Consider the following 25,272-nt stretch of genomic DNA (forward strand, 5'->3'; position numbering starts at 1 on the left):
TTTGACCATAAATACTCCTTTTTTTTATTTGTGTTACTTTATCAATCCCCAAATCTTTCCATATACGATCGAAATACCCCTCCACCACTGTTAGAGGGGGATTTGATCCCAGCACAAAACATACAACCGCAGTTTGCCAGTATTCGATCTCCTCTTTTACATCTTCCATCGTAATTTTGACATTAGCATTATAATTCACTACGCCTTCTAGGTCAAATCCCTCAGCTACTGGCGTATTTCCTACTATCTTACTCCAGGATTTCAAATTTGTAGCTAGGTTTTGAGATTTACCTATGGTTTTCTCCTCTGTTTCCACCTGTTCCGCCCATGATTTCTTCCCGCTAGACTGTGCTTGATTGCTAGTATCCGTTTGCGTAATTGTCGGTGTTGCCATTAGCGTTTCCGTTGATGGTCTCGCCATAGGTGTCTGCTTCAATTCCAGCGGAATTACTCCTTGTATCACATTAATGCTCCTAATTTTCTTTGCATCTTCAGTTTGTGGAATTGCTCTCATGCCAAAAGTCCTCTGTTGATTCACCGTTCCTAATTGCCCTCTCCCTCCAGTCCGTTGCTTCTTCGCCATTTCAGCCTTAGCTGAGAGAAGCTCTCATTCTAGAGAGAAAGTAATTCTTAAATAGTTTTTGTCAAAGTAAGTTAAGAATAGTTGATTATGTAAATAACTGTGTCGCCGAAATTTGTATTTTTTAAGTACTATGATGTGAAATGAAATGTAATACACGAAACACTTAATTAGTAGATTGTATATAATCCATGGGAAAAGTTAAAAGCTAAAACAGACATTAAAGTCTTAACGACTGGCTGGTCTTATTAATCCCTTTCTTTCATTAACTGGTGTAAAACACGACCAGAAACCACAAAAGAAACAAAAAAACAAAGAGAAGGAAAGCATTGATTATTTCACTTATTTTTCTTTTCATATAAGGAAAAGCACATGGATTACATATATAACATAGAAACAAGAAAAAAACCAAACAACATATATAGTTTATATCGACACAAATATTTATGCGTCGATTTTCTTTTGAACTATATAACTATTAAAATCGATTACTGTCATCAATATTGACCCTTTTAATAGCCGTAAAAGAGTCCTGAAAATAACCGATATGATCGAGTAGGATGACTTGCCAAGCTATTCAATGCCATGCATTTTCCTAAGCATGACAACAAACTCATAAACTTTTTCAGGGTCAGGAAAAACCCTAGCAACACTCTCCCTCTTAAGGCATCTCTTTGTCCATGCATCAAATTTTGGACACTCTTTTTCAACCTTAAAACCTCCAAATTTTTCATAAGCATGGAACCAAGATGTCATGCTAATAGCTATGACATCAACATATCCAAAGTTGTCTCCTCCAAAATAATCTTTGTCACCTAAAGCTCCTTCAAGTTTCTTCACAATGTCTATAAAATCATTCTTGGCAATCTCTAGTTCTTCTCCTTTGCTCCTCCATATAGCCATTCCTGCTTCATAAATCTGCACCTCATGGATGTATTCACTTAAAAATAATATATAACAAAGCCGATTAACATCTCACACTTAAAATAATATATATAATTAAATAATATAGGCGGTGGAACCAGAAATTTATACAAAGGGAAAAAAAAACTAGAATATCACAGCTGGAATTTAAACCTATGAGTTAAAGCAATTTTGAACCCCCTTTGTCACTTGAGCAAAATATTTTTTAATTTACAAGGATTCAACAGTTTATATATAACAAAAAATTATTATTCCCCATTTGCACAGTTTATTTTTTACGATATTGTTCACTTTGGTATGTTTTAGTTCTACTTGAATAAGTTTGTTTTTCTAAAGGAGTTATCATTTTTATGAGAAACGTTATGTCATATTCAATCATGGTATATTTCAGATGTTTGAAGGCCTACTGCCACAAAATAATTTAGAAAATTCTTCTTTATCAATGCTATAGTATAGCTATACAATAGACTATACTAATAGCTAAATTACTGGCACCAAAAAGCATTTCATAAGATATAACTCTTTTACTTACTAATTAGCCCAACAAACTCCTTGTTTTGTATCTAATAAATACGGAATGATCCGTCTCTATGTTCATGAATTGAGATTCATGTTTATAAACAACAGTGACGACTCCTCAATTCCAAGCAAGTTGAGGTTGACATATGAATTCCTACGGTTAGTGTCGCTCCAATCAAGCTCGCCTTAGTCCAATAGTATATTAAAAAAAAAAAAATATTAGACATTCTCTATATATTCTACCGGCATATAAATCTTTGACGGAACATAAAACTCTCTAGAAATATAACCTTTTTGTCAATGAAGTCAGCCCAAAACCTTGCTCTGGATCGTCCATAAGCACAAGAAGGAAGCAAAGGATTTTGGGTAGCAAACTTCTCATCAATATAATACACAATATTTGAGGACTCCACTATTGGCTTGCCACTGTCCAATAAAACAGGAACTTTTTGGTAAATAGGGTTTGTTTTCAGAAGCAACTCACTCTTGCCACCTAACAAATCTTCTTCTTGAGAATCATAAGCTAAACCCTTCTCAGCAAATGCAATTTTTACCCTCATGCAAAATGGACTCACCCAGAAATCTAATAGACGTAAATCTTCTTTTGCCATCCTTAACTTTTTAAATTTCCTTTTTTTTCCTTTTCTGTTTGGTGGGTGATGATAGGCAGAAGTTAACTTATATAAAGGCAAGAATTTGAGTTTCCAAAGCAAATTCTTGTTCCCTTGCCTTCTAAGAATTCCTCGAGATATTCGTCCCTTTGTTGTTTATGTGTGTCATGACTCACGAAGTGTATCACGGGTTTATAAATGTCACGACCCGGATTTTCCACCCTCGGGAGTCGTGATGGCGCCTACTAATGGGAGCTAGGCAAGCCAATTTAATCTACCTTTTTGCAACAATTACCAACCATTTAATAAAATCAAACATAATGACATAAAGCGGAAGTCTCAACATATATAATAAACTGAAGGAGATACGGAAGTCTAACAGAATCCTCTACCCAAGAACTGGAGTCACAACCTCACGAACGTCTATAGAATACTACACCCAAAGTCTGAATAAAACACAATACTGTTTGATCCGGTACAAAGGATAACAAATTAATGTAAAGATAGAAGAGACTCCGGGCCATGCGGACGTCTGCAAGGCTACCTCGAAATCTCTGGAATGAAGTCAGCTCCCAATCAACTACTGTTGTCCGAAAGCTGCTGCTCCGGTACTGTGATCTGTGCAGAAAGATGCACAGAGTGTAGCATCAGCACAACTGACCCCATGTGCTGGTAAGTGCCTAGCCTAACCCCGGAAAAGTAGTGACAAGGCTAGACCAGACTACCAGATAAACCCGTGCAGATATATATACAAGTACAACAAAATAATAGCGGAAAGTAAACAAGAAGTAAGCAGTGTATAAAAGGGGGGGGGGGGGGGACATACTATGGGGAGGCAACCATTAAAACAAGAAGTCTAAATTGAAGGATAGAACAGCCAACAGAAACTTAATCCGGAATAAACACACTTAAGCTATAATTTGTTGCGGCACGCAACCCAATTCGATCACATACAATGCTGTTGCGGCGTGCAACCCGATTCTCAATCATCACTGTTGCGTCTGCAACCCGAATCATAAGTATACAGTGTTGTTGCGGCGTTCCACCCGATCCACAATTATATAGTGTTGTTGCGGCGTGCAACCCGATCCACAAATATATAGTGTTGTTGCGGCGTGCGACCCGATCCACAAATATATAGTGTTGTTGCGGCGTGCAACCCGATCCACAAATATATAGTATTTTTGCGGCGTGCAACCCGATCCACAAATATATAGTGTTGTTGCGGCGTGCAACCCGATCCACAAATATATAGTGTTGTTGCGGCGTGCAAACCGATCCACAAATATAAATAACACAACCTAACCCAATCAACAATCACAAACAATGGGGGCGGGGGATAGACAACAGTAATAGAAATCCCGGCAAGGGAATTACTATAACCACACTAGTTCCAACATCTAACTACCACAACTATAACCAAACTTGTTCCAACATCTAACTACCACAGCTATAACCAACCTATTACAACACTTAACCACCTCAGCTATATCTAACCTATTACCACACTTAACCACCTCATCTATAACTATAGTCATCACACAACACAAGGAAGCATTAACCTAAGCGACCCTAGTATCAGTTAAGGACACAATGCAAAGGAATCACCACTCAACAATAGCCCGCCAAGAGGGCAACATAATAATCTCTTCTCTTTCTCGCTTTTACTTCACAATTCTCTTCACAACTTCGAGCAAATGCTCCAGAGGTTCAATTATCACTTATACTTTCGCAATTCGTTCTACAACTGGAGCCGACGCTCCTCAATGTTCATAAATCGCATTTTTTTCCACAATTTTACACAACAAACAGAAATACACACCAAAGCGTGGATAATACAACGAAGCCATTAAAGTCACAATATCAGACTCACGGTCATGCTAGACACCAATGTATAGGTACTCGTCACCATGCCTATACATCGTACTCGATCAATTAGCAAATAGCAAACAAGCCTCAACTCCTATTCCCTTAAGCTAGGGTTAAACCAAACACATACCTCAACTTCCACGGCCAAATCAATCCACAATGACCGCTTTCCCTTTCGAATTTGGCTCCAACTCAATCAAATCTATACAATAAGGACTTCATATTATTAATAATAGCTAAACAAACTAAACCCAATGCCTAAATATGAATTTCTAAGCTTTCTTCCCAAAAATTCCAAAATCACCCCCGGGCCCGCTTGGCCAAAACACGAGGTTCGGACCAAAATTAAACCCCCCATTCATCCACGAGCCCGAATATATAATTTGTTTTCAAATCCGACCCCAAAACGAGGTCTAAATTAGGAAAAAGTAAAAATCCCTAACTCTACCCATTTCCCCCAATTTCCACCCTAAACTACATGATTTAAGCTTAGGAATTCAATAATAAATGATGGAAAATGAAGAAAACAAGTTGGAATTTACTAACCCAAGCGATGTTGAAGAAAAGGGGCTTCAATGGACTCCTAAGTGCTTGGGGGAGAAGAGAGCTCGTGTATTTTTTGAAAGAAACCCGTAGCTACTGTTCTGAAATTTAATATAACTGGGCAAAACTTTGCCCTTCGCGTTCGCGTGAAGTGAGTCGCGTTCGCGAAGGGTAAACAGGGTTGGTCAACGCGAACGCGGAAGGTGAAGGGCGAACGCGTAGAAGGAATTGGTTGGGGTCCAAGAGATTGGCCTACGCGAACGCGTTGGCCTGTACACGAATGCGATGGGAAGGGGCTGGGGACCTACGCGAACGCGGTCCAGCCACCGCGAACGCAAAGAAGAAAAGAGGGCTGGGCCCTCAGAGTTCCATAACTCTATGCGAACGCGGACTAGTGATGCGAACGCGATGAAGGAACAAAATGAAGCATCGCGAACGCGTGAGGGAGAGTGCGAACGCGAAGAAGGATTCACCTGGGCACCTGTTGCAGATTTTCTGCAACATTTCTAAGTTCAAAACCACCCCGAACACCTCTGAAAACACTCCTGAGCCCTCGGGGCTCCTAACCAATCACACACACTACTCAACCACATCCTACGAACTTAACCGTGCGATCAAATCGCCAAAATAACATCATAAACGAGGAATCAAACCTCAAAATCAACACTTTTTCGTCAAACTACATAAACTTTCATTTTTAGATATTTAGGTTCGAAACACATCAAACGACGTCCGATTTCGACCAAATTTTACCGGAAGCGCTAAAACCACATATAAGACCTGTACCAGGCGACGGAATCAAAATACGCCCCCGATACCAACAGTATCTAATCCATTTTCATTTCAAATTTCCATGTTAATTTCAGAAAAATAATTTCTTTTAAAAATTCATTTCTCGGGCTCGGGACCTCGGATTTCGATTCCGGCCATACACCCGAGTCCCATATTTTTCTACGGACCCTCCGGGACCGTCCAATCACGGGTCCGGGTCCGTTTACCCAAAATGTTGACCCAAGTCAACTTTAATCATTTTAAAGCCACATTTTGAAATTTTTCACAGAATTTAACATATAAGCTTTCCAGCTACGCGCCCGGACTGCGCACGCAAATTGAGGCAAGTAAAAATGAGGTTTTCAAGGCCTCAGAAGTACGGAATGAAAGAGAAAATAGGTGATGACCCTTTGGGCCGTCACATTCTCCACCTCTAAAACAACCGTTCATCCTCGAACGGACAAAAGAAAAAAGTACCTGAGTCGGGAAATAGATGAGGATAACGGCTCCGCATATCAGACTCGGACTCCCAGGTCGATGCCTCATGAGGCTGACCTCTCCATTGAACACGCACTGAGGGAAAACTCTTCGACCTCAACTGTCGAACCTGCCGGTCTAGAATAGCTACCGGCTCCTCCTCATAAGACAGATCCTTGTCCAACTGGACAGTGCTGAAATCTAATACATGAGCTGGATGGCCGTGATACCTCTGAAGCATGGACACATGAAACACTGGATGCACGGCTGACAAGCTAGGCGGCAAGGCAAGTCTATAAGCAACCTCTCCCACACGATCGAGAATCTCAAATGGACCAATGAACCTAGGGCTAAGCTTGCCCTTCTTCCCAAATCTCATCACGCCCTTCATAGGCGACACTCGGAGCAAGACCCGCTCACCAACCATGAAAGCTACATCCCGAACCTTACGATCTGCATAACTCTTTTACTGCGACTGAGCCGAACGAAGCCTGTCCTGAATGATCTTGACCTTATCTAAGGCCTCCTGAACTAAATCTGTACCCAATAACCGAGCCTCTCCCGGCTCAAACCATCCCACTGGAGACCGACATCGCCTACCATACAACGCCTCATATGGAGCCATCTGAATGCTGGACCGGTAGCTGTTGTTGTAGGCGAACTCTGCTAAAGGCAAAAACTGGTCCCACAAACCTCTAAAGTCGATAACACAAGCCCGGAGCATATCCTCCAAAATATGAATAGTCCGCTCGGACTAACTGTCCGTCTGAGGATGAAACGCTTGTCATACCTCCTTTTTGCTACACCCGCAAGGGTGTATATAAGGGAGTTTTTCCACTTAAAGGACAATCAGAACGGGATTTATTATGAAGATTCAGAGTCGCCACTTGGGAGATTAATGGTGTCCCAAGTCACCGGTTGAATCCCAAACCAAGGAAATTATGACTCTGTTAACAGTCCGTGAACCAGAAATCCAAGTAAGGAATTTTGTTAACCCGGGAGAAGGTGTTAGGCATTCCCGGGTTCCGTGGTTCTAGCACGGTCGCTCAACTGTCATATTTGGCTTATTTATCTGATTTCAAAACATGTTTTGGCTTATGTGCTTTTTAACCGTAAACCGCTTTTATTATTATTTTAACGAGAATTGCAACGTCGTGAAAATGTGCCTCGAACCACGTCACATAAATGCACCCATGGTTGTTGACACATTTTGACTTCGTTGAGATTTGGATTTGGGTCACATAAATGTGCACCTGAGTTTAGGAAGGTAATGTTATTAAAATACGCGCCTAAAGCGACTAGCGCGTTGTTATCTTTAGGGAAAGCCGTGAAATTCGCTAAACAGCCCATCTGAAATCTAAGTATTTTAATACAATATTTATTGAGGGCCCCGCAATTTATATTTCATTTGGCGAGGCTCGTCTCATTTTATTTAAAAGCCAATCCTAAAGCAATTTATAATTTTCTATTTAATTCGTCTCTAATAATAAAGCCCTACTTAATTAACGTGTCAACGTATCAATGCTAGGATATTCAAACAAGTTCTGAATTTAAATTAAAAGAACTCCGCTCAATGCTTTGGGCCTTGAAATTGGCCCTGAGCGATTTCAATTGATGTCCAGGCGAAGAAGTGCAGCCCCAAACGTGGGCCTGATACAGACAGCAAATTGCCCAAGCGGTTGTACTCATTCCCAACCAATATTGATCATTCTAATTCCAAATTTTATATTTCAATTGTATTTAAACAAGCAACCTTTTCAAACAGAACATCACTCTGTAATTTTAATGCTCTTAATGAGGTTGAACCTCAGTTTATTTCTCACGGTGACAGAAATCACTTATTTGATGTTAATGCAGGCGTGCAATTGTAAACTCTATTCCTAACTAAACCATTAGTTTATTTCAAAACTTCAGAATAGCAAAATGAACTTGACTCAAATTATGATCATGCAATAGTTCCTACAATCTAAGTTGGGCAGAATATTAAACAAATGAACATCGTGGCTAAAACTATTGAGATAGTGCAACATAATACTTTGATTTTCTAATTTTGAGCTAACATTCGATAATCATGAGTTTCAGACTAAAGTTAACGCCAGAAATCTTACAACAAACACACACGCAATCCTAATAGCTCAAATGTACAAGCACAAACGCCTAGTAGTTCATCAGTCCAATTAATACAACAAAACTGTAATGAAAGCAGTAGATGATTGGAGATTTCAACAAAAATAGGCTTCAACTTCATTCATTTTCAGTTGGAGATCTGTATGTGTCAAGTTTCTGGATATGCACCTGGATTTGAAATAGAACAGGAAGAATGAGAGTCAGCAGCAGAGGTTTTAACAGGAATCACAATCAGCAACAATCAGGGATGATTTTGAAACACATTCACTTCACAAAGAGCCCAGAAACACAGCACAGAAACACAGCAATGCAGCACCCAGCAAAATGACCCAAAACTGACTTGTTTGAACTCAAAACCCAATCGAAATCAAACTAGGAGTAATTTTGAGCTTTAGCTACCAGAATTTGAGCTAAGAAATGCAAATCAATCTCTAAGCTTGAAATTAACCGCATAAATTGAATAAAACAGTCCCTTTTTTTAAGTTTTCTGTAGTTTTTGGATTTTTAGATCTAAGAGAGATTTTGAAATTCAAATTTTGCTAACAAAACTGGTGGAAAATAGGGGGAACTTTCAGGGATTCAAAACCTGTTATTCAAGGCATGTAAGCTGCCCTTTTATAGGCACATATGAGGCCATATCAGATTTTCAGCCTTTGCCACTTAGTCCTTCTTTTAAAAATCAATTTTATCTAACTAGTCCCTTAGTTATTGACTTGCTTCTCAAGTAAGTGCACCTATTTTCTGAATTTAGAACTAAAGTCCTATTCTAGAAGGTTCTAGGTAATTCTAGTATAACCTACAGCATTTCTGCCCAGCCCTAAGTGCCTAAGCTACCTCTGAATTTCCCTGAAATTACTGAGCCTAAGGATCTAAACAAGAACACTAACAAAACTTAAACTAATCCTTGAGTATGAAATTACTAATGCAATTAATGAATTTAAACTAAATTAATACTGACTGATCAAAACTAGCAAATCAAACAATGCAGATTAAAATCAAACAATGGCCAGACAAAATCAATTAGAATTATGAACTGTAACATGTATTAGGGCGGATTCAAACAACAACTAAGCTAACACCTAGAATTACCAAGGTAAGTTCAAACCAATCAAACAAAACTAAACTAGAAACTAAAACAATGATAAGATCCGAATGAAACAATTATTGAACGGAATTGAAACAGAATTGAAGAGGACTTATTGATTTTTGGATTAGCAATTATTTGTTATACCCCATTTTAACACGGATCAAATTAGAGTATAACATATTGGGATAGACCGAGGTTTAATTGATTAAAAGAGTCGCCACCTAATTATTTTAACGGTGAATTAGGACACCAATTTTAGCTAAGTAATGCTTAAAATTAACTCTATTTTATATGGTCTGCTTAGTTTTAAAAATTCTAGGTAAGGGTTCTAGTTATCTCAAAAGGAAGGGGTAAGGCACCTTTTAAGATCCACTAGAAATGGTTAACCGGCCAAACTTAGGTTAATTAATAAAAAGAACTTTGTTATAAAAATATAAATATGAAGTTCTAAAAATCTAATTCAACTCACGAAAATTGAGCACAAGTCCAAAAACATTTATGATTGGATTAGCTTGGCTAAAATAACTTCTTTTAAAAAAATGCTAGTATTTCGGATTTCAAATTTCAAATTTGTAAAATATAATGATCTCTTTAAATTCGAGACAAGACTTAAAAGGAGAAAATTGATATTGATTCCACTTGGGGCATATATGTAGTAATTTCGAAAGAAATCTTATGCCCATTTTGAAATCATGGGTAAAAGGATCAAATAATTTAAGGGATAAAAGTTCGGATGACGTGAGTAAATCAGCTATAATTTAGTCAATTAATAGATACATAAACTTGATGAAAACTCGCATTTTTTGCGACAGGCAACCAGCAGGATTGATTTGAGGAAAACACTTTTAACAAATACTTCTTCAAAATGTGTTTCGGCTGAAAAGTCTTAGTTCCCAAACTGATAAAAGATAGGTACTTCTAAAAGCTATAATATACTAACTTGATATTCATACTTGACAAATTCTACAGATTAATTTTAACTTAAAAGGCAACTTTCAAATGTTATAAAATTTCATCCTTGCGATAAAATCAAAACACACAAATAAATCAAGGATCATAAAAACTAGACAAGAATGAATGGCAAAAGAAAAAAAAGAAGTAAGAAGGCGCCCCCAAGCATTTCGCTTGTTTTCTTGCTATCCAATGCATTTTAAGGAAGACACGTAATGTGATGGCTCCATGCTCGGGGTATGGTGGCGTGTCTTGCATTAAGCTCCAAGTGCATATGCGAATAAAGTAAAGAAATAGAATTAGAAAAGGTTCTTACTCTCAAAAGACATGAAACTTAGAAAGAGACAAGAGGGCAAAATACACTATCAACTTGCAACGACCAATTTTTATAACAAGAGAATTAAACCATACTAAGATAATTAACAGTCTTGGAACTAGAAACTAAACTTAAGCTTTTATATTTTGAAAGCTAAAGATTAAAATACTCTAAATGACATCCCTTTTAAATACGAACAAGTTGAATAATGAACATGGACCAATATTTCCCTAATTACTACATGAAAGCAGGTGTTTTGACTCTTTCGATCTATCACGCACTCATAAGACCAGTTACTCAAAACCCATGTAGGCTCATAAGAAAATGACACAATAATTTGATCCTAACAGAAGATGTTGCTTCGTATAGTGGTTTAGAGATTTTTTTTTAGATTTTAACAAAAATTCAAACACTTCTTCTCTTTAAAAAAAGCCGCAATAAGCATATTCTGCCAAATTAAGAGTGAGGAACTAACAACAAATTGACAATTCAAATGTTCATAGAATCCCTCATTGTAGGAAACTTATTCCTACGATATAGTATTAATATAAAAGACTTAAAATTCTAACCTTCATGTAATTTTCTTTCCAAACATGAAACTTACAATGATAGCCCTCCTTACACAAGTTAGATAATAGCAATTTTTAAGAGTGGAGCAACAGTAACTTTCTATTGACATGATTTCTACATTTTGTGAGCAAAACTTAAAGTTAACTCCTAAAACAGAAGTGCTATCATTTTGTTTGTTGCAAAATACTTGAAGTGAGTGAAGGATGGTAGACTAAATCTATATTCACGAGTCAAGTTAAACAGAAATTTGCCTTCGTCAAGCCAAATATTTGATAATTCCTTCGTCATTCGTTTAAAGGAAACGACATCTTACAGGCAATATTATCCAAGCAAGCAACTCTAAATCATGATCTCAAGTGAACTTTCGAAATTCCAGGTTCAGCCAAATTATAAACACAAAGATGATTTCATAACTTTACTAATATACTTTCTCTGGCACCAAATCCAAAAAGTAATAGACTTCTTAGGTTTTAGAAAAATTAAGACTTCTACAGCATACAATATTTCTCATTGTTCAATAACATAATCCAGCATAATATTATGAAGAAATCTTAATCCGTGTCTACTAGTTCACAAATAACATAAAACAATGCGCTTAAAAATACGTTAAAGGAAAACATGATAAATCCTTATTTCATAGTTTCTAGTCAAAGATCAGAAAAGAAAACTAACACTTATTTTACTAAAGAATTCAAATGTTATTTAGAGCAGATAAATGGAAAAGGGAGATCACTGACCTTTTTGCGGGCAGCAAACCGAGGCACGGATCTTAGATGTACTTTCGAACTCTGATTTCAAGCCCGCTCCTTCCTCTCGGACAAAGGAAGATTCGACTAAAATAAATAAAGATAATAGATTTTGTGCAAAGGTAAATATCCAATAGAAACAACAGGGGATTCAAAAGAATGAAGCTTTTCTGAGATGAATAATAATTAATAGGCAAAGAATGATTTATAGAGGGGAAGAGCAACGACTCTCAGTCTGGTTTTGAAGGGTGAAGGCAGCAGCTCCGTCTCTCCTTTTTCCAATGGCCTCAAAACACCATTATTTATAATGAAAAATCTAGGGCTTAATTTCTAGGTGGGATTTGAAATTCAAACGGCCATAAGAGACGTTCTGTTTTGATCAGTGACGACATAGATGACAGTGTGAGTTTTCACCATTTTTGGTGAGTCTCTTCTGTTAAAGTAAAGTAAAGAGAAGATGAAGTAGAGAAATAAAAAATCTAGGGCCTTGGTCAAGTGAAATCACGTGAAGAGAGAGAGAGTGAAGTAACAAATTCCAACCATTGGATTAAGAGTTTCAATGGCTAAGATTAAGTCTGGCATATTTATCAAAACGATGTAGTTTTGATGGGGTTCTAGAGTGTTCTATAGTTGGGCTAAAGTGGAGGATTTTGGACTGCTTGTTGGGCAGATTTGGGCCGACTTAGGCTTGGGCTAACTGATTGAGAAGACAATATTTGGGGTTTTAGCCTCCTATCTTCTTGAGTATTTCTTTGGGCTTCTAATTTTTTATAAAATATTCTAATAATCATATTATATAATACTACGTAATGTGAACATATAAAAATAGCCTTTACACTAATTGATATGTATAAAACTATAATGTTTTGGAACAAGTATTTATAAACCGTAGGATTAAAGAAACATTACTATTTAATTAAATAAAGGAAAACGATATGCTTTTCGCAAATGGCGATAAGAATGAAAATAAAAGTAACAACAACAACAACAACAACAACAACAACAACAACAATAATAATAATAATAATAATATTAATAATAATAGTAATAATATCTAATGTTAGTAATAATAATAGAAATAATAACAATAATAAAAATAATGATACTAATTAGGTCTATCTTGGGATAACAACTGTAAAATAATTATTCTTATATTATTAGTAATATTTTTTTTTTAGAAGCTTAAAGAAATAGTTTGGAAGAAAGGAGGGTCAAAATTGGATGTCAACATTATTAACCAACAAAATTAGCATGTAATCAAGAAGCTAAGCAGTCATGACAAATAAATTAACGCCAGAAAAGAAAAAAGAGCAGAAAATCGGGGAACTCACTGACTCGACTGCAAAACTCCGACTAACTCTCAAAGTTCAAATCCGGCCATCTCCGGTGGGAATTGAGTGCTATTGACACTTAATTTCTCTTGGGGGAAGCCAGGGGACCATGTGGTATCAATTTGGAGTGGTTTGGAGTAATTAGGGGTTTGGCTGGAAAACTTCAATTTAGTATTCGAAGGGTTCTAGTCAGATTCGAGGGACGGGGCTTTGGGGTTTTGATAGAGGAAGTCACGGCGATCTTATGGTGTTAATTTGGAGTGGTTTGGAGGACCTTGAGTCTTGGCCAGAAAAACTTCAATCGAATATTCGACGGGTTCCGGGTATGTTTGAGGGAAACTATTTGCAGATTTGGAGGGAGGGGGACAAGGGAATTTCAGGGTGTAGATTTGGGGTGATTTGGAGACGGGCCGCCGCCGTGGGCGATTTCCGGCGGCGGCGGTACAGGGCCTGGTCTGTGGATGCATGGAGACGACGATAGGAGGGGGGAGGTAGGGTTTTCGGACAATTCTATATCAATTAACCTAGGATGTTCCCATCCATTAGATCAACAATCAAGGGCTATGATCAATTCCAGGAAACGACGTCGTTTGGTTACAAAACAAACGGACTGGGTTAGGGACGGGGGTTTGGGCTGGACGGGGGGTGGGTTTTAATTGGTTTGGGCTGGGCAGAAATGAGTAAAGATGGCCCAATTTTAGTCTTCTTATTAAGACATCTCTTTTTTTTTAATTTATTTTCTTTTGTTTTCTCCTTTTTATTTCTTTTATTTATTTTTGTATTTCATTTTGTATTTTTCCTGATTTTACTAAAATGCAAAAAATTAAAATGAAACCTAATTTATTTCCAAAATTAAGCTAATTAATTCCTAAAATTGTTTAAAATCTATTTCGTGACAAATTCAACAATTAACAATTAAAAATGCAAAAGCGGACTATTTTTGTTATTTTTCTTATATTTTGTTTTAAAAACAACTAAACTACTAATTAATCCTAAAATTAAAACCTAGAAACAAATGTCAAGCGTATTTTTTATATTTTTCATATGAATAAAAATGCACAAATAAAATGCAAACAATTAACAGAAAATAACACAAAATTCACAAAAAATGGTAAAATAATGAAAGAAACCATTTGTTTGAATTTTTGGGAACAATTCACGTAGGGCAAAAATCACGTGCTCACAATTGCTATTCATGAAGCAAGTCGAGAGTGTGTGTGGTTGAGGTCTATAATACATCTTATTCGAGACAAATGTGGTTTGAAATGTGACAAACTACCCACAATTTTGTATGAAGATAATGCAGCATGCATAGCTCAATTGAAGGGAGGATTCATAAAAGGGGATAGGACAAAGCACATTTCACCAAAGTTATTTTTCACACATGATCTTCAAAAGAATGGTGATATCAATGTGCAACAGATTCGTTCAAGTGATAATATGGCCGATTTGTTCACAAAATCTCTACCAACGTCAACCTTCAAGAAGCTAGTGTCCAAGATCGGGATGCGAAGGCTCAAGGATGTGAATTGATGCTCTCATCAGGGGGAGTCAATGCGCGTTGCACTCTTTTTCCCTTACAAGGTTTTGTCCCACTGGGTTTTCCTTGCAAGGTTTTTAACGAGGCAACCAATAGGCGCATTTCTAAACATGTGTACTCTTTTTCCTTTTCTAGAATTTTTTTTTCCCATTGGATTTTCTTTTAGTTAAGGTTTTAACGAGGCACATTATCTGTTGAATAGACATTCAGGGGGAGTGTTATAAATAAAATTCTATTTATGGTGAATGTCCATATTTAGAGAGATTCTAGGGTTTATTACTTGGTGGCTAAATCAATCTCTCCCTATAAATAGAGGGTTCTATTCCATTGTAATTCATCCCAAATCAATAAGAATTCTCTCCCTCTACTTTTCTCTGCAATACTCTTCTTCTTCTTTTATTGTTTTATAACATTTATGTCTTTATATATAATATATTCTTATTAGGAAAAGATATCAAACACTGAATTATATTAGGAAAAACCTTTTTGATTTAGAACTTCTAAATATAAAAAAAGTTTTTTGATTATATATTATTAAAAAATAGAAAAGACGAAATAGATATAGATATAGATTTAATCCCATATTATAATCCTTATATTATAATATCACATAACTTGTACCCAAATAATTAGTGGAAGTAAAATTTAGAAAAGTTCAATTTTTTTTAGGACAAGCCTTTGATTTTACATATGTTATATTGTTGACCCTAAAAACTAAATTAGAAAAAACACAACCATTTTATTTTTTGTTAACCGACACTGAAATTCCAAAAGAAGACGGAGAAAGGGACACAAAAAGGAGAAGAAGAACCGCTAGAACCGGAGCCCCGACAATGGCGAGAAACGCAAGACAACTACCATTACCGGCGACCACCGGAACAACAACAACAACAACAATAACCCTAACCCTAAACAACTCATCAGAATCCTCCTCGTCCTCCTCATCGTCTGAACAGCAGCAGCAACATCCAACAGAAACACTAACTCTGAAACTGAAACCGAAGAAGAAGAGCGTTTCATGGAAGCAAGGTACTGTCGACAACGAGTTCCTCAACAAGAAGAGCTCTAAGATTTGCTGTATATTTCACAAGGAAAAGCCTTTTGATGAGGATGACAGCGATGACGATGAAAATGAAAACCAATCAAATAAGAAGGATCACCATTGTTGTAAATCGGAGGATCGCGGTGAAGCCAGTATCAGCAATTGCGAAGATAATTGATCGCCTTTGGATTTCCTGTACGTATAATTTGAAATTTTCAAATATTATCGAAATTTTGGTGTGAATGAATTCTAATTCAATGTTAAGGTTCTGTTATGCGTATATTTTCTCTTATCATGTTCTTTTTTAAATTGGCCTAAAAAAAATGGTGTAAAGGATAATTTCTCCATTTGGGCTGAGTTTAAATGTACTTTTCAGTATAAGGTTTTTATGGGGCGAAGAAGGTAGTTCTAGGGAGGCATGCAGGCTTGGAAAAGATAAGGCACAATGGAAGAAAAAGATCTATATAGGCGAGACATATTAGTAGAGGAGAGTTAGATGTTAGTACTTCTATTCTGGGGCTTATGCTTTCTGTAAGTGGTTTAACCTTTGAAAGATTTTATACATCTAAAAAATATACAGAACTTCTAGTACTTTCTATTTGTCTTTGCTTAATATTGGCTTGAGATGATCTAAAAGGAGTAACATTTATTTGTATTTGCATAATATTGGCATGAGATGATTTAAATGGAGTTACATGGTTAGTGAGGATTACCTCAACTTGTTTGGGATTAAGGCATAGTTGTTGTTTATATGGATACGTGATCTTATTTGATTATTTGAAATATTTAGTAGATGACTATCTTTTTGGGGAAAATTTTAATTCTCAGGAAAAGGAAAAATGGTGAGTAGGACATGTAAGTATAGAAAAATATTCTTATGAAATGAAGAAGAAAACAAAGTCCTTTCAGAATTACTTCTCCAATTGGGTTGATTGAATATGTTTTTTTTGCCAGTGTAGAAATTTGGGATTTTGAGGGATGTGATTGAGGAATTTATATTCTTGAGTTAATGATATTCTTAGTCAATTCAATTTGTATTGTTCCGTTTTTGAATAAGATTTTGGGCCGTGAAGCAGAAAACTTCCCCACTACATAACTGGGGCGCATTCTAAGGGCAAAAGGAAGAGAGGCTAATGTGGTAGAATGTAGTTGAGAAATTGAAAGTAGTTATTTATCTATGACTGAAGGACACCCTGTAAATAGAGTAGTAAATGAGATACTAACATACTGCTTATCCTTACATCCGATCCGTATAGTAATTGTAAATCAATTGGACAAACTAAGAAGAGCTTTCCTATGTGAATGAAATTCAGAAAGACATAGGATTCAGCTAGTGAAATGGTCTATTGTAGCTATGTGGAAAAGTGGGGCAGCTTAGGAGTGAAAATGTTGAAGTTACATAAAAAAAAACTACTCTTGAAGACTTCTGTGACAAGCTGTCAAGCAGACAACGTAAAGAAGCAATTCTATGCACATGAAAAAGCGTCCCACTTTGTATTTATTGAACATTGTTAAGAGAAAGAAATAGTAGAGTATAGATACACAATATCTTTAGGGGTTGTTTGGTTCAAAATTAGGATTTCCCACCTTTTATATGGGATATAATCCTGGGACTATGACCCGGATAATCAATTCCACCTTTTATATAGGATAAAAATAATACTGGTTTTAGCAAGACTACGATTATAATCTGGATAACAGTGTTATCAAAGGCGCGCTTAAAGCACTCTTAAGCCCTGAAGCGAGGCTCAAATTGTGTTGAGCGCTTTGCCTCGCTTAACGGGCACTTCAATGGTTTCATCAAGGCTTTAAGGCATACTTTTCATTGCTAACGAGCGTAATCCAGAATATGCGACACTAAACAATTGATATTTCACTTTATCGTAAATTTTCTTCAATTTCTTTCTCCATACATTTGGTATTCATGCTTGTAGATATTAGTCTTGGACTATATATACATATTTGTAGTTTTCTCTATTTGCGCCTTGCTTCATTCAAGCCCACGCTTTATTTGCGCTTTGCTCTTAAAGCCCCAACAGACCTTAGAGCTTTTTTTGGGCTTTTTGCCTTTGATAACAACAACAACAACAGCCTAGTGTGGTCCCACAAGTGGGGTCTGGGGAGGGTAGGATGTACGCAGCCTTACCCCTACCCTGGAAGGGCAGAGAGACTGTTTCCGATAGACCCTCGGCCTTTGATAGCACTGCTGGATAATCAATTCCACCTTCTATATAGGATAACATATACCAAGATTTAGGTATAAAAACAATACTGGTTTGAACTGATACCTCCTACCAAACATTGGATAAATAATCCCAAAATTTATATCGGGATAAAGCACTTAACCCCTTGAATCAAACAGCCCCTTAGAGTTTTGGAATTTTTTCTGCTCTTGGTGCAACTTAAAATATGACAGTGATGTAAATGTTTTTGTGGACTTTTTGGATTCCCAGTTGTAGGAAAACAAATATTTGCCAACATATTTAACCTTCTTGTGTGATCACTGAAGCATCTATTTATTAAAATGAGGGTGGGTAGTCCGCTTCCGATTCACTTACTCATATAATTGCACTAGAGAATGAAAGTTTTGCTGTTGGTTTATGAAGACTTTTCTGTTTGCATCCTTGAGATTAAAAGGTTCTGGAATCTGGATCTGCTTATTCGTCAAAAGTAGTTTAATAGTTTTGTTTGGTAATGCTTATCCTTCTGAAGGCTGGTGCATAGAATAGTTGATATTGGTCCAACAACCCTTGAATTGGGACCGTGTTCCCCTATATGGCCTTCCAGAATGTTGTTGGAGATTTCAAAACATTTCTTCTGTTATGAAATTAAATAGGGAAAAAAAAACGTTTCTTCTGTTATGGTACACTTTTGAACAAAGCATCACCAACTTGGTAGTTAGGACTTGAAGACGGTATTCGGTGGCTGCATGAGTCCACCGGCAAATATACTGTAACATCAAGTTACAAGAAGCTAGTTGGGAGGCAAATTGACAATAGGCTCTGAAAGTTATCGAAAACACTCCCTACAGTATCACCAAACCAAAAGAAAAAAAAGTAACACACCCACCCAGTATCCTCTTTTGGCTGGATTGCTTTAAATGGGGCTTGTCTTACACAAGAAAACTTGATAAAGCGAGGCTTTGTACAACATGTGCTGCTTGTGTGTGTAATGGAGGTGGAGACTTGTTTTCATGTGTTTCCTTTTATGGTGGCCTGGGAATTACTGGATTTGTTTCTGAACTTATTCAACATCATATGGGCTATTGCTGGAAAATTAAGACTTTTGTGTATCTGGCAGGGAACAAAAATCAAGAAGAACAGCAGAATGCATTGAAGTCAATTGCTCAAATACATCATTGGGTTCTTTGGGAATAGAAACAGAAGATGTTCTGAAGGAAAAGAGTTGCAGTATCGATCACCTCTGAGATATATTTTTTTCCTCTCTTATCTTAGTGGTGTGAAAATGCACTTGAAATTGACATAGATCACATGAGAATATATCAATTCCCTGCATAGTTGAGCAGGAATCCCTTTTGTACTTGCACATACTTTGGTGCTGTAACATATCAAAGGCATCTGGACATATCCTACACATACTTTGTGGGCAAACAAATTATGCCCCTTAACTTGCAAGTTATGTAGATAAAATCCCCTAAAAGCTCACGTGACATGCATATTTATTGCCAAAAAATAAAGACTTGATACATAAATTGATACCTCTACTTGTACAGTTTGTATTTCAAGACTAGTATTCACCTCTAGGATTAAGATTAGTCAAGAGTTGAAAACAAGGTTTATTTCAATAATAATTGAAGTGTTTCCCCGAGTCTAATCTATAGATATGTGACCCAAGTTATCATGCTTTTGAGTATCTAATAAAGGGAAACGAGTACACTCGAGGGGCTATGTGACACTATATGATAGTATCTTGTACCTGAACCAGTGACTCACTTTTTTTAAGTAATAGGGAATAGGATCGAAACGTGCTACTAAAAGTCTGTACCGAAACAAAGATGGATTGTCAAGAACATAGAAGAGGTAGGATAGGCAGTTGGTCATATCTAATATGAATCGTATATGGACATTAGCTGGAGTCGACGGCTCTCCAAGGGTTCCCTCATGTGAGATATATGGGGAAGAGGATTAAGGTTTAATACACAAATTAACAACTCCAACTCGCACAAGTTTGCAAAGTCGATCCTCTTATTTAGTTTCTGTGCGAATACGATATGCTTTGTGCACCAAACTATCCTTGTAAAATATACATGTTAGTCGTGTTTGACCGTTAGTCATATCGCGCTTATAATGAGGACCAATGATGATATATCTTCATTTTATCTGGCGTGGATCTAATGTGCTATTCACGCTAGGCCAAGAGAATGCCACAATCTAAGTACTCAACAATTAAACAAATAGAAATTCTCAAAATAATCAAGATTATAATAAATTATATAATCTTCACGTTTCAAATAAATAACTAAAAACATCCAAAGTAAACCTAGAAAAAAACAAAAAAATTCCAGATAATTGCTACTTAAGCACTAGGGGGTGGAATAATGCAACAACAATGCTTGCTGGCATCACATCCACAGCTTTGAAAACCAATAATTTTACAGAAAGAGACACAATCTGCTGCACTGTTGCATCCTTGAGGCACTTGCTGTTTTGTCCCAATCACACTCTGGTTTTCCACTTCCATACAATTTCCCATATGGCTAAAATTGCAAAAAACTAAGCTAAACAGAAAAACAAAAGTCAATATAGCCTTTGCCATCTCAAGAATTGACGAATTTTTAGTGTGTGTGTGTGTGTTTTCTATTCAGAAATATGAGAGGATCTAGTTAAGTTTTACATGTATTTATATATTTTAAAGCATAGTATACATAGAAAGTAATTAATAACTATGTTGATTTTATAGTATTATAAATAAAATAAAAGGAAAATATGGATACTGAGATTTTTTCCGTGGTTGTTTTACTTATGTAACTTTTTTGGGTACATGAATAATATTTACACTCACCTAATTAGGAGAACCAGTTCTTGATTATGCTATGCTAATATATGTATATTGTTGTAACTTCGTATAAGCGTTTTAAGTAACAAATTAAATATCTTAACAATATTCCTTTTTTTTTTGGGTTGCTCTATTGGTAACGCTTTTTTTACTTTTGGGAAAAAATCATATTAAAAGCACGAAGGCCCTTAGCTAAATGTCGTTCGCTTTTTTTATCCTTTAATATGTATCACATTGGACACAATCGTGATTTAATTATTATCCTATTTTTAGGACTTCAAAATTAATATATTATTTATTATATTCTTCCTTATTTGAACTATGTACCATAATAGATTTATTAAAAAAGAACACCAAAAAAATCAAAATAGGAAATTTTCTTGCACTTAGAACTCCTTTTAGGTTAAGGCGGCTTCATTCTTTTGTTATAGAATTACGACCAATTAAAATCATATATAGGATAAGGTAAAAGAATTTTACTCAAGCTAAATTGAGCCCCAACCCATTCCACCAATATAATTGAAAACAAAAATAAGAAGAGAATAGGTAATTGAAAAATAGCTACAGTTTAAAAATTTACCTATTTTTTATGTAAAGATAAATATTGAACAAAAACACTCTTATAAATCCGAAAATATTTCAGCATAATATGCTGGAGTTCGAATTTTTTTTACATTTTTGAGCTTCCAGCATAATATGCTGGAATTTTATAATGTGATGAAGTTCCATCATAATATACTGGAAGTTTATATGCAGGAGCTCCATAATCATGTATATTATGTTGGAACTTTCTGTGTGCTGGACTTCCAACATAATATGCTGGAAGTTTATATGCAGGAGCGCCATAATCCACCATATTATGCTGGAACTTTCGGTGTTTCAGTAAAATAATGGCTATTTTTCAATCACTTCGTAAATACTGGCTATTTTTCAGTTACTAGCCCGAAAACTGGCTAGCTCGTGCTATTTTTACAATATAATTGTATACCCTAGCAGCCTTCCCTAACTCTTTTCATGGCAGTAAGGTCCCTTGCACCTACATCTCTAATTATCACCAGTAGATCCATCTTTGATGTTGCTCTTATCAAAGTTTTTATCGCTTTCGTTTTGTCTTCTCTGGATATTAGTCAGGGGTCTTATTTTGTTAAGAACTAAAAAGTATGTAGAGTTTCAGCAGCAGGTCCGATATGGTACTATAAATTAAATACTTTACTTATTAGATTTTTAATATGTATGCATGATCTGATCGATTGAGCTCAAATCTATGGAACCTATTGCAAAAGTAGGTTAGCTCCGATTTAGTTCCTGACTTCCTATTACCTTTGAAGTCTCAGTAAGGTTGTTAAACCTAAGGGTGTCAATGGATCTTTAAAAATCGACTAATCGACCGAACCGTACCGTACTGTACCGAACCGAGAATTAGGATTCTTTTAATAACATCACATAATTTTATATAAACATATAACTGTACCGAATAATAGGGTAGATTTTTAGTTTTATAAGAATAAACCGAAAAATACCGAACCGTACCAAATAAATTTATTTATGAAAAATATATTTTATATACTAAGTTTAAAACTAACAAAGCATTAAGTGTTTACTTTTGGGTCTTGAAATTATGGAAATGGCTACAAGTGACCAAATAATTAATATCCAGTCCTAATTTCCATACCCATTCTACTACTCATATCAAAACTAAATTAGTTCCAACATCTTGAATAGCAAGCCACTTGGTATTCCAGTGATTTTCAGTAGCAGGCCACAAGGTATTGGATATTTTTCCTCTCATATGATTTAGATTTCTCTTGTCGGACGCGTTAACACACCATATTCAAGGGGAGGTGCCATGGTGCATACTATTCGCCGACATAGTTCTGACTGATAAGTCGCGAGCCGGTGTTAACGAGAGGATGGAGGTTTGGAGACAGGCTCTTGAGTATAAGAGTTTCAAATTGAGAAGGACGAAGACGAAATACCTGGAGTGTAAGTTCAGCGCTGAGCCGGGGGAAGTGGGCGTGGATGTGAGGCCTGAATCACATGTCATCCCAAGTAGAGGCAGCTTCAAGTACCTTGGGTCGGTGATCCAGGGGGGAGAGGGGATCGACGAGGATGTCACACACCGTATTGGGGTAGGATGGATGAAATGGAGGTTAGCATCTGGAGTCCTGTGTGACAAGATAGTGCCACCGATACTCAAAGGTAAGTTCTATAAAGCGGTGGTTAGACCGGCCATGATGTATGGGGCTGAGTGTTGGCCTGTTAAGAGCTCACACATCCAGAAGATGAAAGTAGCAGAAATGAGGATGTTGAGGTGGATATCCGGGCACACTAGGATGGATAAGATTAGGAACGATGATATTCGGGAGAAGGTGCACGTGGCTCCCATTGATGACAAGATGCGGGAAACGAGGCTCAGATGGTTCGGGCATGTTCAGAGGAGAAGACCATATGCTCCGGTAAGGAGGTGTGAGCGGCTGGTTGTGGAGGGCACGAGAAGAGGTAGAGGGTGACCTAAGAAGTATTGGGGAGAGGTGATCAGGCAGGATATGGCGAGGCTTCAGATTTCCGAGGACATGACACTTGATAGGGAGATGCGGAGGTCGAGTATTAGGGTTAAAGGTTAGGAGGTAACCGAGTCATGCCTTACTTCGTACCTTTGTGAGACTAGTCTGGTAGGATTTTTGTTTGAGATAGCTAGTGGCGATGTTGTGTCTTACTATTTCGGTTTTCAGTGCAGTCTATTTTACTAGCTATCGCTTTTGTTTTGCATCTTTCTTCTTGATTTCATGTTCCTATTTTTTCCTTATGATTTCCGTGGTGATACTAATATTGTCTCCTTTTGTCTTTTTGTTTTCTTGATCCGAGGGTCTTTCGGAAACAACCTCTCTACTCTTTTGGGGTAGGGGTAAGGTCTGCGTACACACTACCTTCCCCAGACCCCACTAGTGAGATTTTACTGGGTTGTTGTTATTGTTGTTGTTGTTGGATATTAATCTTCTAATAAGCTTTATTCTTGAGTTCCAACTTAACTAGTATCTTTCTATTTGTATGATTTATATTTCTCTTGTCTTTGCTTAATTATGTTTTACGCTACCATAGAATAGTGGGATGAATCTATATTTTGAACATCTTTCATGTTCTTTGATCATCACTTTTCAAATAGTAAAAATATTTAGAGAGTTTGCCAAAGTCATATACAAGTACACATTTATCGCATTCTAACTTCGACTAGCGACTCTTGCATGACGTTTTAAAAAAATACGAAAAATTAACCGAACTGTATTGATATCGAAGAGAAACCGAGATGATTGGGACGGTTTTAAAAAGTCAAATTTTGGTTATACAAAATGGAATAATCGAAAAATTGGTATGGTACAAATTATAAGATAACCGGCCGAACCGAACCATTGACACCCCTAGTTAAGTCTGTTTTTTGTCTAAGAGTTGAAATATCAGTTCAATTTAATTATGAAGTATGAGGCTTGAGTTTAAGGTCTTTTGGCCACATAAAAGTTTTAGTAAACTGATAACAATGGAGTTGTTATTTGCAGTTCTAATGCATCGGATCTTGATAAAACTCCGAACTTATTCATATATCTACGAATTATTCACGTTACCTTCGAAAAATATGTTGTCATAGGAAATCTATGCTAATTTATCAATTCCAGTGGAGTTTAAAAAATCACATCCATTATAATTGAAAAAAAGAACCTCCTTGTGATCAGTCTCGAAAAAATAATTTGGTATAGCTTTTAAAGAAATACTCATTTTTCTGTATTTTTAAATGTTATGTGCATTTGTAATATTGTCTTGGCATATTGTTTTTTAAACACAGATAATATGTGCAAGATGATTGACTTTTTAACTATTTGTAAGTGCATTTCTTCCTAATAAGCTTAATAGAATTTAAAGATGTAGTGTTGGTAGTGATGCGTACATGAAATTGCTTACTAAAAATAAACATAATAACTTATGGAATTGAAGTAACGAAATTAAAACTAAAATTTCTTTTTAAGTTGAACATCATAACTCATGTTTAAATACTTATGTTCTGCAGTTTCTTCCTTTATTAAGTAATTTTGGTCAACAAGATATTATATTAAAATACTAGTTAAATGTTTGTTATAGGAAACTGTTGTGGTACATTATCCACATCCAGAAACAAAGAGTAGTCTATTGCTACATAAGTAATATTACAATCCTTCATTTTCTTTCAAAAATAGTTTCCAAGATGTCCGCCCGTAGTATTTCA

The 25,272-nt window shown here is 36.3% G+C and overlaps 1 protein-coding gene and 1 long non-coding RNA gene across 2 annotated transcripts; one reads left to right on the forward strand and one right to left on the reverse strand.

Annotated features, from left to right (window-relative positions):
* Window positions 1–1,128: 1,128 nt before the first annotated feature.
* Window positions 1,129–2,648, reverse strand: LOC109244469 (probable glutathione S-transferase). Its single transcript, XM_019411565.1, has 2 exons — window positions 2,314–2,648; window positions 1,129–1,498 (listed from the first exon to the last, which is right to left on the reverse strand). Exons 1-2 carry the CDS (start codon window positions 2,632–2,634, stop codon window positions 1,154–1,156), a joined length of 666 nt encoding a protein of 221 aa, XP_019267110.1. The 5' UTR covers window positions 2,635–2,648; the 3' UTR covers window positions 1,129–1,153.
* A 13,041-nt stretch (window positions 2,649–15,689) lies between these two features.
* LOC109244472 lies at window positions 15,690–19,674 on the forward strand. The gene is made up of 2 exons (XR_002070700.1): window positions 15,690–16,199; window positions 19,305–19,674. It is a non-coding gene; the product is annotated as an uncharacterized LOC109244472 (long non-coding RNA).
* Window positions 19,675–25,272: the final 5,598 nt, after the last annotated feature.

The sequence above is a fragment of the Nicotiana attenuata genome, unplaced genomic scaffold (assembly GCF_001879085.1).
Source record: "Nicotiana attenuata strain UT unplaced genomic scaffold, NIATTr2, whole genome shotgun sequence".
Lineage (NCBI taxonomy): Eukaryota > Viridiplantae > Streptophyta > Magnoliopsida > Solanales > Solanaceae > Nicotiana > Nicotiana attenuata.

Coding starts and splice junctions, on each gene's coding strand:
- LOC109244469 (XM_019411565.1), bottom strand. CDS start 2,634: ATGGCAAAAGAAGATTTACGTCTATTAGATTTCTGGGTGAGTCCATTT. Junction 1,499..2,313: donor CTGACTTCATTGACAAAAAG/GTTATATTTCTA, acceptor CATGAGGTGCAG/ATTTATGAAGCAGGAATGGC.